Below are 20,040 nucleotides of genomic sequence, written 5' to 3'. Positions count from 1 at the left end.
TCGTTTCGGTTCGATAATTTTCAAGTGTTTTTATTTAGATTAATAAGTTTTCTTTTTATTTTATCGTTCCCCCCCCCAGTATAATTAGGTATGAAATATATTGCGTTATTTAATCATTGGTTTTGTTTATATTATTTAATTTAGGAATTGTAATTATTTTTAAAAAATAAATATGAGAATTTTGTATTTTTTAAACTTGATTTTCTTGTCTAAACTTGCAAATTTTTTTATTCTTTTAAATGTTATATTTCTACCATTTTTTTTTCTTTTTAAAGTTAGGAGTACCTTTCTTTTTTCTCTTACTTTATGCATTACACTTTTTCCTTGTACTTTGGGTTCGATAAAACATCGATTAACGACACTTTTTGGTCGATCCAGAAAACCGGGAAATTCAGATATCCGGGATAGCGATGGTCCCGAGCATCCCGAATAATTGGTTCTCTACTGTACTTTTAAAACGAAAGAGACATATTTGCTTAGACATTTAACAAACATGGGAATCAATATTTCATAATTTCTAAAGTGTAAAATTTTTTTTTTTATTCTTGACAAACTAATCAATGGAGAAAAAAAAAAAGAAAAACACTGTCAAAAAAAAATTTTTTTTTTTTAATGTAAACCAACTAACAGTTGAAAACTGATTTGTATGCAGCTCAAAATATAAAAATTAAAATAAAATAGTAAAAATTAACAATACCTTCACTACTTGATTCCAAAATGGATGCATAACATAATTGCTTAACGGGCTTGTGTCGATTGCACTATACTAAAAAATAAAACAATCATTAAACAATAGGAAGCAAGGAAGAATAATATAAAAAGATAAGTAAAACAGTGCAGACCAGTTTCTCTCTTTTTTTAAAGGCACACACGCCTCACCTAACCCCTGCTTAAACTTTTATAATCCTGTTCATAAAACAAATACATAGCTTACATAGAATAAAAATCGAAATTATTCACAAAATTAATCTAAAATTGTTTGTTTAACTTGATGAGTTGTCATTCCTTTTTTTTTAGAATCAAAATGTGACCTTGTAAGACAGACTTAGTAAAATATTGTGAGGTACCCACACACTTTAAATTAAGGTTGAAGATTTTTTTTTATTTTTCATTAATTTAAAATGTTTTATTTATTTGATATAAATCATATTCCTTATTTGAATTGAATTTTCTATTTTTCTTTAGAATATTTAAGAAATTTATTTAATAATTAGTTAAATTTTATAAATATAGTTACATAACATTAAAATATTATTAATAATAAACTCAGTGGCGCGACAGCCCTAGAGGGCCAAGGCCTACTGTGCCCATCTCAGTTTTTTTGACCTTGGGCTCTAAGGTGCAGAAGCAGATGTTCCGGTCAGGTGGTCAGCATAACGCGGAACCCCTAGTGTTTAGTTCCCAAGTATGCTTGGTACTCATTTATCAACCCACTGAAGGGATAAAAGGCTGAGTCAACCTTGCCCGGCTCAAGGATCGAACCAAGGACCAGTGGCACGACAGCACGAAGCGCTACCGCTCAGCCACCGGGCGTCTAAAATATTATTAAGAATGAAATATAAAAAAAATATTTCTAACTATATTAAAGTATTAAGTTTTATGGCAAAACATAATCCATGCAGGTGCACGATTAAAACGCATAGAAAATGTGGAACATATGCATTATCCCGTTGACCATTTTTGCTAAAAATAAACCAAAATTAGCCAAAACATAGCTTTAGCACCAATATTGGAGTAGTATGTATTACAATTTTATAAAAAAGTAAGAAAATGTGTTAATTTTGAAAATGTTTCATTATTCTGCACTTAGTCAACGTGAAAATATAAGCATTAACAAGTATTGAGAATTTTAAAAAAATTCCACAAGTTTAGGCCAGGGTCAAATTTTTAAAAGTGCAGCTTTTTTTAGTAGGTACTAATTTTTAGATATCTTATTTTTGGAAGATAAATAAGACTCATTTTCATATTCATTACATCATCACTTCATTATTCATAAAAAAAGGTTTTAAAATTCATGAAATCCATAGGAATAACTGAAAAAAAGATTGATGAAAGATTGAAAAGAAAGACATCAAAACAAAGTTAATTAATAGTACATTTCAAGATTCACCTGTTGTAATACGGTATTATATTACAATATATTATATTATAGGGGAGAGTGGCTCCCTAGATTCACAGTACACCTTGGGACATTTTTAATTTTGGTATTAAATTTTAAGTTATCTTTTAATTCTTTTAGATTCAGATATGTCAGCAACACCTAACCTTGGAACGTATTTTGATTCTATTGATTAAGCAGGTAAGAATTTATTAGAATTTTTATTTTTTGAAGCATGTTTATTTACTTTTACGTAAAAGTTCAATTAGTTGTAGAAAGAAATTTTAAAGAATATATAATTTTTAATAATGGTTAATATAATGAAGTATAAAGCTTTGCCTTTAGATGTTATCAAATTTATTTGTCCTAATGTTAAGCCTAAAAGTATGATATTTTAAAATAACCTATTAAGTATATAGTGCACCTTGGAACAGATGGAGGTGGCCCACCTTGGGATACTAGATACCAGGGCCGGATTTACGTATGCAGGGCCTGATTAACCATTAGGCCCGAGAGGCCTGGGCCTAGGGCCCCCAAATTTCTAGGGGCCCCCACAAACCTAGTTTTTTTCTGTGTTCATGTATATATGTCTCCCGCACAGCTAAAACCTAAGAGAACGAAAATCTGAAATATTTAAAAGTGTGTTTTCATACATAGCTCATGCACTTTCTGCTTTCACCAATCAAAATCACATACATTCATTCCATGTAAAATGCTCCATAAAATATATTAATTAAATTAATATTTCTTCCTAATGTTCAAAGTAAACTGAAGTGAAAGAAAATGAATTAGTATTTTTGTTGCCTACTTGTGGTACGGCTTCTAAACAGTTTCAACTGATCTAGTATGTAAAATTGTAAGTAACAATACAAAAAAACAGATTAAAAAGTTGAAAAAGTGGGAAATGCCCATATTAGTAATATAAAGTGTTCATTATTTGTGTTTGTTTTGAATTGGATTATATTTATCGCGCGTTGAAGTAATCGATTTTAAATTTATTTTAAAGCCATAATGTCAACCCGAAAATATGCTTCTGGTAGTTTTAAAAAAAGAAAGAGAGAAGAGAAAGAAATGAGAAATGTAAGTCTTTTGAAGACAATGAAACTGTTAAATAATTTTTTTTCTGCTCCAAAACTCGCCAACANTTTCAATTTACAAATCTCACATTGTGATACATGATTTACGCAATCTTTGGGACTTACTTCACCTTTCTTATAATTTTGATTTAAATATAGTATATCTTACATATAGTATATTCATATAAATGCGATTTAAAAATCACACTTCACATTTTATAGATATATTTTAAAGAAAATAAAGCTCGGTAAGTCCTAGTTAGTTATCTGTAAAATATTGTTCTACAATAGATTTTATTATGTTAAGCATACATTATCGATATTCTGAAGTAACAAAATTGATAATTTGTTATTAAAATTGAAACATGAAAATTGTTAAATGAATTTTGAAATTTGATCTAAGATAGCAAAAAAAAAGGCATTTATATTTTAATAACCGTGCAATTACACAAACTTTATCAATTATTTACTAAGGTTGTTTAATGTAATATGCATTATTCCTTCATTCAGTTTCTATAATTCTAATTCACTTCATTAAATTTTTCATGAAAAGCTTCACTGATGCTAGTTTTTAAATGTTGACTCTATCTCAATTGGAATTTTTCAAAATGATTTGAAACAGCAATGTAACTATCAACCATTTGTATTATTAGCTGATAAATTTAATAAATAATTTTTTTGGTTGTTAAATAAGCATTTTGCTTTAAATATATAAAATTTCTGCTTCTACGTAATTGTAAAATCTGGTTGACATGTACCTTAGAACATAACTGTAATACCGAATAGATTCTTGAAAAGTTCTTGAATTTTTTTTAAAAAAATTGAGTGGGTACCCTGCTATGTTCCTTTATGTTTAAATAATTACAAATAAGTGCAAATTTGTCATACTTGCCAAGGGACACATTATCTACATTTATTTATCCCTATTTCCTAACCATAAATTATTATATAATTCGAAATATTAAATTTTTCACTTATTTTTACTATTACTTATTGCAAAATTATTTAATTATTGCAAAATCATGAAAAATGTTTTGAATGAAAAATCTTTGCCAAAGTGTTTAACCTTCTAAGATTCATGTGAATGTTTTATCTTTTGTAACTTAATATTTTTAAAAAAAAAAAGTACGGATATGTACTTTTTTTGTTCTGAATTTGTTGCGATCGGACAATTTGTTTATGGTTTTATGCAATTTTGTACCTATTTAGGCATTTTTATGCTAAATAGAAACTGAGGTAAAACGAGAATTGAATAGAGAAGGGTTTTGCGCATTTTATTTTTATATCTTACATTGCTTAGTCTTAACCATATTTAATGATTGTTCTCTTCGGTATTTTTTCTCGCTTAATTGAATGAGCTTAAAAGGAGTTATTGTTTTGCAATGTGTTTCTTTCTTTTTGTATAAAATGTACTATTTTTTAATCGTATTTATTATGAAAGAAGAAACCTTTTAAACTAAATATGCCATTGACTCAAAATTCCATATCCTTCAATTAAGCATAAAAAATTCATCTTATAATCTTCAGATGGCCCGTACGTAGCACATAGCTGCTACTGGATTTTCCAGATTACTGGATTTTTTCAGTTTCTCCTGGTCTACTGATTTAATTAAAATTCTCCTGGTTTCTGAACATTTTGGAAAATTCTCTAAAATTGAGTAAGTTTCCGACAAAAAAATCTCTATTTATACAGAATTTTTGTACAGATTATTACTTGCTTGAATATTTCAATAAGTAGTACTAACATATAATGAAGCGAGCGAGCCTCATTTATAAAAATCAGTTTAAAACTTTTTTTGTTCAAAACTGTTCAGTTCATTTTTATTCAGAATTCTCTTTTTAAATTAATTTTTTAAAAAGTCTTTTAACTATGTTTGATGAATTAAATGCTTATTAATATTCAAAATTATGAGTAAACATAATACATAACATTTTAAGTATGTTTAATGTGAAATCATAACTGGAAAATAGTGCAGTTTTCCTATTTTGATGGCTAAAATTTCCTCTGCGTAAAATATTTAGTACATACAGTAAGCAACAATTATCGTGAAATTTATATTACGTAAAATCTACTGAATTTTTTTCCTATCTGTGTTTGCAGCTATGATAGCGAAACAAAATTTGCACGTTAGTACACATCGAAAGTAATACTTTTTATACCTGAAAATACTTGCAACTTTTGAACTGTTCTTTCTATTGCCTGAACAGTTTTATTCGATTAAACATAAGAAACAAAGCTTCACTTTTTTAGATAACTATGCAAAATGCGTAAATCGTTTCTAGTATAGAATTGTGCATGAAACCCTTTTAATTTTTAGAGTATTAGTTCGATCATATTGGTCTAATTGAAAATAAGGCATCGGAAACAATGCCGTATCAAGCAGGGATGATTGTGACACAAAGTGAAAAATTTATGAACTCGATATCCATTAATATGCTATACTTGTTTATAATTTCTTTTAACTAAGATTTATAATTAAATTACTTACTTATGAAGAATATCACAGCTTTATTTTATAAGAAACTAGTTTAAGAAAAAATTTAATTCTTACAAGAATAGCGTAAATATGAATCGCGATAATGGATTTTAAAAACGCGTGAATTCCAATAACGATATTGATTTGATTTTTAAAATCGCGTAAATGGAAATTGCGATATTTGATTTTTGAATCACGTGAATACGAATCGCAATGCACGAGTTTTAAATCTGGTGAATACGATTCACAATGTGTAACTTAACAACAATGTGCAACCGAAAATCGATGTTTGATTTTTTTTAAAAATTTGCGGGAATATGAATCGCAACATGAGCGGATTTCGACGTAGTTTCAAATATTAAAAACAGCGAGAAACCAAAAAAAAAGAAGGAAAAAAATCATATTAGCGGGAGAATAACGTGTATATAAACGTGAGCCGCGGTGGTTCAGGGGGTAGAGCGTTCGCCTTCCAATGAGGTGAACCCGGGTTCGATCCTGGCGATGGCTGGTCAATACGAATTTCCGCATCCGGCTTGCAGCGACCACAGTGCTGACCTGAAATATTCTCAGTGGTAGACGGATCATGGGTTAGAATGTCCTTGCCGTCAGACTAACCGTGGGAGGTTCTCGTGGTCTTCCTCTCCGTGTAACGGAAATGCGGGTTAGATCCTCAAAGGAAGTCCACCACGAAAGCTGATTTCTCATAATACTTGAGCCAGGAGTTCCCTTGTCTTCTGGATTGAGTTCAAAATGACAAGGCTACGGAGTTGAACATTAGTTAGTCGTAAACCCAAAAACCGGGTCAGCTGTTCAACGACGGTTATAAAAATAAAATAAAATGTATGTAAACTTCTCGTTAACGCAATATAGCGAAATTTTCACAAATTAAATTTTAATTTCTTACTTTAACTAAATTTTAGTTAACTAATTTTAATCGTGGAAGACAGTAAATGAATGGTCTTGAGAAACGCGGAATTTCGCAAAATTCGTGGACAAATCACACTTTTAAGAATACTAAGAATCAATTTTTGGACCTGGAAGGAGGATGATTCCTGATCAAGAAGAAATTTAATGTTCTCCTCTAATCAGAAAAAAGGGGAAAAGCAGAGAGAAGAAGAAAGGAATTTTCAAGCATTATTTGTAATGACGAAACAAAATTAAAATACGGAATTTTAACCATTTTTTTTACTGTTACAAAACCATTCTTTTCTTTTGGGAGTAGACTTTAAAAACCTGCACAGAAAATATGGTACCATGTTAAACAGGAAATCACATTGTAAAGAACATTTGGCAAAATCACAGCTCCATGAACAGAACAGTTTTTTGGCTTTTAACAAGGTTCTCAACAATAAACCACGCATCCTTCTCAAAATGCTCTTTAACTATGTCTAGTATGACATTATTTACCCTTTTCGGAAACATTCCACCTTTTCTTCCGGAAATTTTCTGTTATGGCCTTTTCTGCCACCTCTTTGTCCACCAACCATGATAAAAAATTAAGGTTTTTTAAGGAAGGCCGTCTTTGGTTTCTTCCGGTTTTTACTTAGTCCCATAACTATTTTTGTGAAACTTCTTGGTGTTCCTTTGACCAGGATTTTTTCTTTTGGCAATCTGATCTTAATTTGTTCATCCTTACCTGTAAGGCAGCATTTTCCAAAGTGTGGTACGCGTACCCCCTGGGGTACGGGAACAGTTTATCGGGGGTACGCGTTCTTATGCGAAACATCTTGCAACTAACGAAAATTTCGAAACATTTTATTTTAAAACAAAGCTAGCCATGAAAATTTACGATTACTTATTNACATATAATGGTTCTTCTAACATGCCAAATCTTTACTCTGTGCTTATGATGTTCTTAAAATGAGTTTCTGTTTTTTTCCTCGTTCAAAAAATATGTGTAATAATAGAAAGGCTCTACATTATAGTCCCATCACAATCAATATATTTAACAATCAAGCAATATTATCAAATTTTTAATAATATAATGTTAAAATTCAGCAATAAAAAATACGACAGTTTACTTTAGGTGTATAGAAATAGAATTGAACTTAAAAGGGCCCCATCATTTTCAGTAGCTTAGGGCCCCGACAAGCTTAAATCCGGCCCTGCTAGATACGCATAATTAATCCTTACTAAATATAGATTTTTAACACAAAGATATTGTGCATGCAAAAGTATTTTTTAATTTATATACTCTGTGTTTATTAATAGTTATTATTTCTTATTTTAGGAACTCATTAGATTTAACTAATCACAAGTATAAAAATAATACAGCAATTTGTGCTAACAATGTTGAAAAAGCAGCTGTAAATTTTATCAGGGGAAATGGCTTGTAAGAAAGCTGCTGAATTCTACAGTATTAGTAAGACCACTCTGAACCCCAATTTTATTATCTTTAAAAAAAAAAAAAGAGAGCAGCTAAATTCTAACTTTAAATATATTTTAAATATACAGAGTAGCGAAATATTCACAGATGAAGAAGAAACAAATTTGGTACACAATATGTTACAAGCCTACCATTAAGGATTAACAATATGTGATGCATGTGCACTTACATATGAGTGTGCTTTGCCAAACCAAATGAACTTTCCTCCAAACTGGGAGAATGTAAAAAAAAAATTTGGAAAGATGTGGATTTAATGCTCTCAGAATTAGTGAGAAATATATTCAGAAGAAAACCAGTAATTAGTGATTTATGCAATGATAACAGTGGTGACGATACTTGCAGCTTAAATGAAATGAACAGTGAAAGTGATAACAAAATATTTGACGATAAGAAAAAAGTAAATCTAGAAAAAAGTAGTGAAACAAGATTACATATTGGAGATTTTGCTCATATCAAATTTGCTGGTAAAAGATCTGTTGTTGCCTTTGTAGGTTGCGTTGAATGAGTTGATGGAGATGAGTAAGAGTTATCAGTTTTTAGACGAGTGAATTAATCTGCAACATTCATTTATCCCGAAAAAGAAGACTGATCATACATAGATTCAAATGACATTTCGTTAAAACTTAAGTAGAGCAAAGCTTTGAACTTTCTTTAGGTTTGGTACTTGTTTCTGAACAATTGGATTTGCATACAAGAAGTTGAAACTAACAAACTAAAACTTTATTAACAAAATTTTAAAAAAAATTAAATTTATTTAGTTATACTATTTATAGAAAATTTCTACCTATCTTTTCACATCTTTTTAACTGTCCCAAGGTGCCCCTCTAGGAGGTACACCTTGGCACAAATAACAAGGTAACTAAACATTTTTTAAAAATTTTTCTATGACAGATACAAAATCAAAACCTAGTTAAAAATGTTTTCAAATGTTACAAGAATACCAGGTAAAATTTTGACAATAATTGATCAAAATAAAAAAATTTTAAAAAATGAAAATAAATACCAATTTTTTCCCTCCTTAACCTTATACAGTAGGAAACCGATTATCCGGAACGATCGGGACCATCGCTATTCCGGATAACTGATTTTTCCGGTTTTCTGAATCGCTACAAAAAGTCGTTTTTTTTATTGTTAAACCCAACTAAAAAAAAAAATATTTGTAAATAATCTTGAATAAACGAAGTAATACACTAATGATTACTTCCAAAATGATGCTAGGGTAAACATCTTTCAAAAAAGAAAGAAAATCCTAAAATCTTATGAGGAAAAAAAAAATTTTTTTTTTAAAAAATCGCGGGAAAATTTATCAAATTTCGTTCCGGTTTTTTGGTTTTCCGGTTTTCTGATTTCCGGATAACGGGTTCTGTACTGTACTAATAATATAGCAAAGTTTTTATTAATCTTCAATAATGACTTAACTTATTTAGCTATAAAAAGTAATATTTATTTATGATATTTTTTAAGAAAAATGCTCCTATTCAGCAGGGTTTGTTGATTTAAATCAGCTTTATTTAAATCATGATTTAAATCAACTAATTTTATATATATATATTGATTTTAAAAGTCAAAAAACAGTGTTTTAAATTATTGATACTTTTATTATTTTCTTTTCTTAGTTTTAAAATTTATTTTAAATAAATTGCTGCATCAATTAATTTTAGTCAACGAAATTACTTTCTTCCTTGGTGCAGGGTTGCCTAAATAAGAACAAAAATTCAGCAAAAATAAGACTAAAATTTTATTAAATGACTATACCATATACCATGTCATATACCATGATACATTTAGTCAAGTTGGTGACAAATATGATAATTTTTATGTAAACGTTAGTGTTCTAGCACTAAATTTTTATATAAAAAAAATTAGTATATTTGCGGAAAAGAAATTACTTTTAATTACTAGAATTCATTCAAAAAATACTTTTTCATTAAAAAAAAAACACACTTNATATATATATTGTGAAAAGTGATTGCTCAAATTCAAAATTCATGCATCGTATTAAAAATTGGGAGTTTTAAAAATCATGCAGAATTTCTTAGCAATAACCGTTCAAAAGGCGATCAGGAAATGAAATAGACTTAGAATCTATGCAAATTGAACGCATTAAAAAGTGATGACTCAAATTTGCAATCTATAACTTTTTAATGTTTTAATTATTTATTTAATTTTTTTAAATTTTATTACTTTTATTTTACATTTCCTAAGAAAAGAAATTCAGTGTCTTCAGAAGATTTCGCGGGCTTCAGGTTTTCAATCCAATTATGCTAAAAAACATTGCTAGGAGTACAGAAAAGTCTCCTAATAGTCTCCTTTTCCTGAAAAAAGTTACCATAGTCGCTTCATGCTGAAAATAGTTGCATTTTAGTCGCCTGTGGCAACCCTGTTGGTGTGTGTTAAATTTCAACATATTTGAAATTACATTTTTAAAAATGTTTTGATTCTTGAGATTGAAAGTACAGATTAAAGTAAACATTTAATGCTGTCTTAATATAGACTTGCATAGTTGTCGAAAGTGATTAATAAACATGAATTTTTTCAAAAAATAATGCAACTAATGTTAATTAAAATTCTACCTTTTGAATGAAAAAGCGTGGAATTAAAATCTACATTATATTTAGTTTATTGATGGAAAATGTATATTTCTGAAGCTTGAGGTTATATTAAAAACAAATTACCCTAATATGCCTAAAATAGAAAAAGGAAAAAAAGCTTTTGAATTCAGACATTTTTTTCCTGATATAGTGTCATTCTTCCCTTTCAAAGCAGTAGGGTTTTAAACTGGTATTTTTTTCTCATAATATGTTTACAGTATCTTTGACATTATCTGATTCTCTATAAAGAAAATTTGTGAAAAAAAATTTCAATGAGTACATAGACTTTTTTACATTTTTTTTTCTTTTAGCTTAACTTATTTTTTTTTTATATATAGAATTAAAAATGAAAATTTTAATATGAAGATTAAATATTTATTTATTTTTTGATGAATGACTACATTTATAAGCACAATCTGTTTAATTTATTTTGTCATTTCAAAAATCAAGAGAAAAAAAAAAAGAAATCACAATTTTAAATTATAATTATGGTGTGCTAATTGTTATAGTAATTATTTTAGTAAGTTAGAGCTTCTAAAATATTGTTATAATATAGTTTTAATATTAATTTAATTTTGATTAAACATTTATTAAGTTTTTTTAATCATAAATTAAAGTTCTTACAGTGTATTTAAATAAAAATAAAAAAAATCTGATTTAAATGAAAAAAATCTGATTTAATTTAAAAAATCTGATTTTTTTTTAAAAAATCACGAACCCTGCTATTTGGTCACTTAATATTTCAGGGGTCTGTCTAGGTTTTTCTGAGAGGTACCTATTTTGTGAAAATTTAGACACAATGTGAAAAATTAAAAATATTAAAAAATTAACACAAAAACATAGTAAAAATATAGATTTATTGTTTCTTAAGGATACAAAAATAAAATTTTAAGAAAAAGTACTTTGTGAAACTACCGTTTTTCCTAAAGTTGAATTTGTGAAACTACCGTTTTTCCTAAAATTGAATTTATGAAACTACCGTTTTTCCTAAATTGAATTTGTGAAGGTACCGCTAAATGGTAGTAAATTCAACGTGGACAGACCCTGTATTAGGTAGTTTCTTTTGGCGGTATTGACGGTTTTCTGCCAAATCACCATTTGTTACATCCCTACAACACAAATCAACTTAATTGGCACAATTATTCTTTCTTCCTGATGAGAAAGCTTTCAAGGTAAGAGCCGCAATGATTTCTTCGAAATTGTCCTCTTTTTTCTAAAATCCCCAAATTTCTCAATGTTTTGATTTTTAAAAAATTGCTTAAATTTAGAATTTTTGTTTTCATTATTTAATTTATTCTTTTTATTTAACAGAAATTTTTACTTTCCTGAAGCCTCAAATTTAACATGTAAAATTAATTAGACAGTTAGGGAAGTGAATCAATTGCAAAATGACAAGAAAATAGCATACAGATAAGAGATAACCTCAATCTTGTCAAGTAAGGTGGTCTTTCTACACTTAGGGAGGGTGATTGACTGATTAGGATTACCTTCTAAAGACAGTAAGAATACAAAAGAAAAAAAAAATGTTATAAATCAAATCTTTGACAGAAAAATTGTCATACAGGCTTTTGAACAGGGTAATGAAATTTCTACTGCCTTTGTATATATGTATACAAACAAATTTTCCTGGGTGGCTGATTGTGATTTCTTTTAGAGGAGCTTCAAGCTTTTTTAAAGCATAATTCTATCCAAAAATTGGTCAAAGTGGCAATTTGATGTTTGTGGGTGTCTACAAACAGAGTGGAACCGGAGTGGAACATAAATGTATTAAGTGATGAATGACGCAAGATAAATCAGATGAATCTGACAATGTACAATACTTTATACTAAAATTCTGTTCATTTAAATCAGCTTGATCAAATGATTTTTTTTAAAAAATCATTGATTTAAATCAACTAATTTTTTTTTTTATCTATATATATATAGATTTTAAAAGTCAAAAAACAGTGTTTTAAATTTTTGATACTTTAATTTTTTTTCTTCTTAGCATTAAAATTTAATTTAAATAAATTGCTGCATTAATTAATTTTAGTAAACGAAATTACTTTCTTGGTGTGTGTTAAATTCCAATACATCTGAAATTACATTTTTAATTCTTGAGATTGAAAGTACAGATTAAAGTAAACATTTAATGCTGTCTTAATATAGACTTGCATAGCTGCAGAAAGTAATTAATGAACATGAATTTTTTTCAAAAAATAATACAAATAATGTAAATTAAAATTCTACCTTTTGAATGAAAAAGCAGGATTTAAAATCTACATCATATTTTATTGGTGGAAAATGTATATTTCTGAAGCTTGAGGTTATATTAAAAAGAAATTAAAATAATATGCCAAAAACAGGAAAAAAAAGGGCTGATGATTTCAGATGTTTTTTTCCTAATATAGTGTCATTCTTCCCTTTCAAAGTCTATTTGATGCAGTAGGGTTATTAACTGGTATTTTTTTCTCATAATATGTTTACAGTATCTTTGGCATTATCTGATTTTCTATAAAGAAATTTTGTGAAAAAAAATTCCAATGAGCACATAGATTTTCTAATTTGTTTTTTAGCTTATCTATTTTGATAGAAAATTAAAAATGAATATTTTAATATAAAAATATATAGATTAAAAATTTATTTATTTTTTGATGAATGATTAAAAATAACATTTATAAACACAGAATGCTACATTTATTTTGTCATTTAAAAAATCAAGAGAAAAAAATAAGAAATCACAATTTTAAATTAAAGTTATGGTTTGCTAATTGAAACTTGGTTTTAATAGTTTAAGTACAGGGGCCTGTCCAAGCCAAATTTACCACCTTTTAACGGTACCTTTACAAATTCAACTTTAGGAAAAACGATAGAATAATAACACAAAATACTTTTTCTTAAAATTTTATTTTTGTGTCTCGTAAGAAACGATAAATCCATATTTTTACTATATTTGTGTTGATTTTTTATTATAATTTTTAATTTGCACAAAATAGGTACCTCTCAGAAAAACTCAGACAGACCACTGAAGTATGTTTTAAATTCTGTATTTCATCTAGTCTTTAAATTTTAATCATGCATTTGTTTCAAAATGGTTGCTATGCATTCAAAGCCATGTATTATAATGAAAAATTATTTTAGTTAGAGCTTCTAAAATATTGTTACGATATAGTTTTAATATTAAGTTAATTTGATTAAACATTTATAAATTTTTTTAATCATAAATTAAAGTTCTTACAGTGTATTTGAATAAAAATCAAAAAAATCTGATTTAAATCAAAAAAATCTGATACTTTTGATTTTTTTTAAAAAAATCACGAACCCTGATTTAAATAAAAATTTTAATATTGCCTGAAATTAAAAGAAAAAGCTTTTGTTGCGTATTTTTTAAGCTTTTATTTTGTTATTTGCACAATTTCTGTCCTTTACATCATTTATATAGTAAATTTTTCTGTATTTATAATCTCCATAATTTTCAAAATATCAGAGAATTTCTGGACTTTTTTTCTGCAACTAACTTGCAGCCCTAGTCATAACTTATAGGTAAGTTTAAAAAGGGGGTGACTCTCAAATCAAATCTTTCTCGTCATTCAATCAGGAAACTTTTATTATGATGTGCTCAAATTTTAATCAGTCTCTTAGGCTGTCTTATAGTATATTTTTTAAATATATTTTTATTTAAATTTAGTGGAATATTTCTTTTTTTCCCCATACATTATCGTATTTACCTTTCACTAACATTTTATTCAACTTTTAATAATAATTTCCATACCTACATTTAAATCATAACACTTAGTTGTAAAAATGATTCATTTATCTATTTTAAATGGAGTTTATTCATTTCAAAAACACACCCAAAGAATTTTATTTACTTGGAGGTTAGTTTATAACTTATTAAATTAAGCTGTGCATGTAAAAGCTAAAAGGGGCTTTGATTTCAAACGTCAATTTATTTCATTTGTTAGCTCTATGGTTTTTATAATCATTACAGCGTTATATTTACTACAAATTAACAATTATTAAAAAACAGATACTTAAATTTTACAAAAGTAGTAACTCTAAACATATGATTACAACAAAGTAATAAATATACAACAATTAAACAAAGTTGTAGGTTGACAACTGAAAATATGCTCCGATTTAAATACTTTTACAAATGAAATTAAAAAATTTGAGTTAAAAAAGTAAAAATAAAGTTAATAGATAAAATGAAATAAGTTATTTTAAAGTCAGGACAAAAGTATTTCAATAGATGGCATTTGCAATATCATAAAAATTTTCTTTTTACAATATTTTACCTTTAACAATTATTTCCTTTCCTAAAACAATAATTTAGTTCTCGACATTTGTTTTTATATCTCACACAACTATAATTTAGTAATTATAACTGCTAACAAAATTAAAAAAGCATTTTTCATACAAATTTTCATCAAAAGTGTTAGCTATAAACAAAATTTTTATTCACTTTCATACTTATTTAAAATAATACTCTTTTATTATTATTCATATATTATAGCTTTAAAATCAATATACCTTACATTACTGTAAAGTAAACAAGTTAGTTAGGAAGATTGGCGATAAGTAGAACAATTGTTTTTACCTCAAATTCTATTCCTACTTCAGTTTTTTGCACATAAGTAAAAATATCAATCATATTTTACTGTCCCTTAAAAAACCCACTTGTCATCTTATCTAGAATTGTGTTTGAACATTATTATAAAATCGAAAGTATTTATTAAAATTAAAGAAATTGTAAATAGCTCAGGACTGAAACTTATCCATGATTCAGCAGAATGCTAAGTGATTTTAGTATTGTTAGAAATGGATTGATTTCAATTATATACTGGAGGGAGGCGAATTATTGTTAAAAACAAATCATCATAATAAGCATAAATTCATTATTTTTTTGAAGGGGGGAGGGGGAGAATGATGCATAAAGTAAAGCTTACGCTTAATTCATGTCAAAAGATTTACAAAGGTAAATTGGCAGAGAAATCTTTTAAGAAGGCACCCAAGGATTGATTAGAACACACACTGGCTTCCATTGTCAATTCAGTTTAGTAATAAAAACTAATAAAAGCCTCTTCGTTTTATTAAAACTAAAGATACTTTAAAATGTGAGGTTTTCGTTACTGATTAAATAGAAAATCAACAACAACATTCACACCATTTATTCTCTGGATTCCACATGAAATTTTTCCTGTCCTGTGTTGACTGGGACTTTAGTCAATATTTCTTACTTTCCAGAAGTCTAAAGTTTGATTACCCTTAGCCCCATATTTCATTTATGCATTTTAAGCAAACAATTGAAGCATTTTATTCAGATGTATTTTTTCACGCTAAATTGAAAGGTGAGGACCCCAAGACGATGGGTAGGACTAATAATTTAGAGATGATAAAAGTTTCATGTACGAAAAGTACGAATTAGTAAGTGTACCCAATTACTCCTGTTATTCTTAACTATATAAGTAGGACATTGTTTCCTTTATATTATTTTAAGCTAGATCGAATGAGACTATACACGAGTCAATAGGACGAATATAAAAGGAGCAAGAAATTTTATGCTTACAAAGAGCGATATTTGTGATGATTTACACTTTTTATTTTGCTATCTGACTATCCAAACATGTAAGGTATATTTTCCAATGAATTTTTTTACAGAATTGAATGAGATATAATTTGAATTCAGTCTTGAAGTTACAAGATTTTCTTTATTATAAGTGTCCTTCAAAGGTAATACATTTTGTATGTTTAAAAAAATAATTTCAACTTTTGAAATATAAGCCTTTTTATTTCGTTTTTGATCTTATTCGGTTAAACGAAAAACAATACTTGACTTGTGTGTATAGCAATGTAAGATTTGTAAAAACAAAATAGTACTTTTTGTACATTAAACACTTAAAGCTTTTAAACCATTATTCCGGACGTCTTGGGATTGGTCTCATATAATTTAGTGTGGTAAATAACACTGGAAAATTTACATTATGCATTCAGATAGTTCCTGGAAATCAATTTTAATTGAACTAATAAGTCATGTTAAAAGAAGTGCTGTTTATTCATAAAAACTTTAGCACCTTTTGAACTACTTTTTCTACTAGCTCGTGCTTAGTGTAATTTCCGTAAAAGGCAAACATAGTAATTACATAGTACATGGTAATTGATTTTTCGTAAAAGACAGAGGTAACAAGTACAAATTTGAACTTTTTACAGATAAAAATCTCATAACTTCTAAACTATTATTCTGATCTTTAAAGAATTGGTCTCATTCAAATTAGCGCAAATTTAGTTTAAAATTTATTAAAACACTAGTAAGTTTTAAATATTTAAACGAGATCAATGTATGTTTATAATATATATTGAGGGCAAAGTTATTAGACTCCAAATTTAATTTTAACTTAATTTCAATTTGTCAATTTTGAACACCCTCTATAGAAAAGTCATAAACTACATGCTAAAAGGCTGGAATAGACTCATTGATAGGGCACTGGGCCTTATGTCCAAGAGTTTCTGGGTTCGATCCCAGCCGGCCGAAGACTCCCTGCACGTTAAATCTGTTGAGTCGCAAAGTCCTCCATGCTCCCATAACAAATCAACACATCTGGGGGTACTGATCTAAGAGTTTCCTGTCTTCTGGATCGGTTCAAAATTATAAAGCTATGGAGTTGAACATTAGTAGTCCCAAAATTGGGACGGCTGCTCAACGACGGATACAAAAAAAGCCCTACAAGCTTCCTTTTAAGGGCATACTGTTAAGGGAAAAGTTTGTTTAAGAGAAAAGTTTTATGTAACTGATAATTGCCATGTTTGTTCAAAAATTTTTTAATGCATTTACCATTTTATAAATAAATGTACTGACTTTGATGTCTTGAGTAAATTTCAAAAAAACTGATTTGTTACATTTTGATAATTAGGTTTTTTACAACCTTAAATGTGAAAGACCACTAGCGTGAAAACTTCATTTTTCACTATTGTTCTTCAATTAAACCCTACATCTTGGATTAATTTTAAAATCTTTCAATAAAATATGAATTAAACCAAAGTGAAAAGTAAGATAGCTACATCTTGTTACAAAAAAGATACTAAATTTAAAGATCATAAAGATGAAAAAATAATTCAGATTATAATGAATTTAAAAAATATTCTCAGGATAGTTGCCACAGTCACATAATATTGCACAGCTACTTGACAATATTATAGGATAATTTGAACGTTTAAGGTAAGTAGCGTGTTTTTAAATTACACTAGACAATGTAAATCTAAAAAGAACGAGAGGAAAAACAGTTTATTAATGTAAATTCGCAAATTTACAAGTGCATCTCATCTCACAGCACCAACAATGATCATATTGCACTTATTGAATTCCAATATTATAAATTCACAAGAGTGAAAGAGAAACTCCATCATGGGAGCAGCATTTAAATCATCGATAAATATATTAGAACAATAACAAAACAAAAATATATTGATTAAAAACATTCAAAACAAACCTTATAATTTTCAAATCCTTTAATTCTTTCGGGGGACAAATACTGGTAAAACATGTTCACTTAAGTATTTTTTTTAATGTAAAGAAAATTAGAATAAACAATGGATAATTAAATGCTAGGTAAGCGTCGTGCCCTTATCAAATACTTTGATTTTCAAAGATTTCAGCTAAAACACGCCACCAGCTTTGAAGCGCTGAAAGAAGAATTTAAACATTGAATTAGCAGTTGCAGTTAAAAGACCACATCTAAAAGAAACACTTCTTTTAAATTAGTTTTGACATTTGTTTCTATTATTTTCAAAAATAATAGATACATAATGACATCATAAAATTGAAAAAAGAAAGAATATATCGTATTCAATAAATATTTGTGACACGAAAATTTAAGCATTAGTGACGTTTTAAAACATGTTAGTCTCTCACGCATTAAGCTAGTAATCGTTGCCTATAGCAACCACTCTTAACAACATTCTTGGGATCCTCCCTGACCGACAGTATCACTCGCTACACGCCGCTACGCTTGGAGGTAGCGTGTTTGAATCTCGCTGCTACCCTGGATTTATCTTCTTGCTGTCTATAAATCTACAAAGCCTATAAATGTATGTTGTGTTAATAAACAAGATTCTGGCTTAGCGTAGTCAAAAGTCATTAATAAAGACACTAATTTAAACATGTTATTGCATATCCACGCTTAGATATCCCACAGTTTGTCTTTCTTTAACTGCTTTTGTCTTATATTTCGCTACATCTCCAGATTAAGGGATCAAAAGAGTAAACAAGCATAAGACTCATTCGAAAATAATTTCATAAAAAATAAAAAAATTTTAGTTAAATTATTGGCTAAAAAAGTAAATTCTAATTTACACAAGTTATTACAAATTATTTTTTGAACAGATTATTATTTCAAGAATTATTTTAAATAACAAAATTTGAACAAAATCAGTCGAATATCTTGAAAAAAAAAATATTTTGAAATTTTATTACTCAGAAGCTATTTCGCCAATATCGTTCAAATTTTCGTATATTATGTCAAAAAAAAAATATTAATAACTGTCGAGAGGATATTTCGGTTATTATTATTATTTATTTTTATTTATTTATTTTTTGCTGGGAACTACCTCTTGACAAACAAGTTAAACGTATGCAAATATTCTTTGATTCATTTAGTTTCAGAAGTGTAGCGAAATGAATTCTAGGTAACAACCTTTTGTCCAAAACTTGTAACATACACATCTGAAAGTCTAAATAATTGATGAATAAGGTTTAAAATCCCTTTGTCTTTTTTATGTTTTATGTAATATTTCAAGTGCATTTATTAAACAGTTAAAAAAAACATTTATACACTATAAAAGGAACTTTTATACATTTATAAAGCTTTTTAAAATTAACTGCAAATAGCATATAGTTACCACTTTTTTGCGAACTGCCCATATTCCAGTTAATACCTGTAGAATTGACAAATAAAGAAAAATAATTTAGATGATTTACAGGTAGGTAGGTACTTTATTTACGTCGCACTAGAGCTGCACAATGGGCTATTGGCGACGGTCTGGGAAACATCCCTGAAGACATGCCATCACAATTTTGATCGTCTGCAGATGGGATGCTTCCCCTGCTTTGGTAGCCCGACAACCTGCGCGAAGTTGAGCACTTTACGATAGAACAATTTAACGAGGACCGATACCGCGCACCCTCGGTCCCTAAGCAGGCTGATCGAAGTGGTCACCCACTCGCTTAATGACCACAGCCAGTGATGCTTGACTTCGGTGTTCTGCTGGGAACCGTGTCTTAACGATCAGTTCACTGCTGTGACGGATGATTTACAGATTCAATAAAAATCTAATCGCACTTTATTTAATGCCCGAAAAAAAATTTCCGTACGACCGAATTAAATCCAAGATTAAATTCATGAATTAAATTCAAGAGAATTGAATCCACATCTGTGAA

General features: G+C 28.2%; 1 protein-coding gene across 1 annotated transcript in view; it reads right to left on the bottom strand.

The window, feature by feature from the left end:
• Window positions 1–18,351, bottom strand: part of LOC107455082 (ethanolaminephosphotransferase 1) — a 66,139-nt gene extending 47,788 nt beyond the window's left edge. The window contains exons 1-2 of the mRNA XM_016072505.3: window positions 18,095–18,351; window positions 698–766 (exon numbers count right to left, since the gene is read on the bottom strand). Of these exons, the coding sequence (XP_015927991.1) occupies window positions 698–766; window positions 18,095–18,148 (123 nt within the window). The 5' untranslated portion in view covers window positions 18,149–18,351. The remainder of the gene's footprint in view (window positions 1–697; window positions 767–18,094) is intronic.
• Between the last annotated feature and the right edge of the window lie 1,689 nt (window positions 18,352–20,040).

This window comes from Parasteatoda tepidariorum, chromosome X2 (genome assembly GCF_043381705.1).
Source record: "Parasteatoda tepidariorum isolate YZ-2023 chromosome X2, CAS_Ptep_4.0, whole genome shotgun sequence".
Classification (NCBI taxonomy): Eukaryota; Metazoa; Arthropoda; class Arachnida; order Araneae; family Theridiidae; genus Parasteatoda; species Parasteatoda tepidariorum.
Note: the sequence above shows the minus strand (reverse complement) of the source record. Positions and strands in the feature narration are given on the sequence as shown.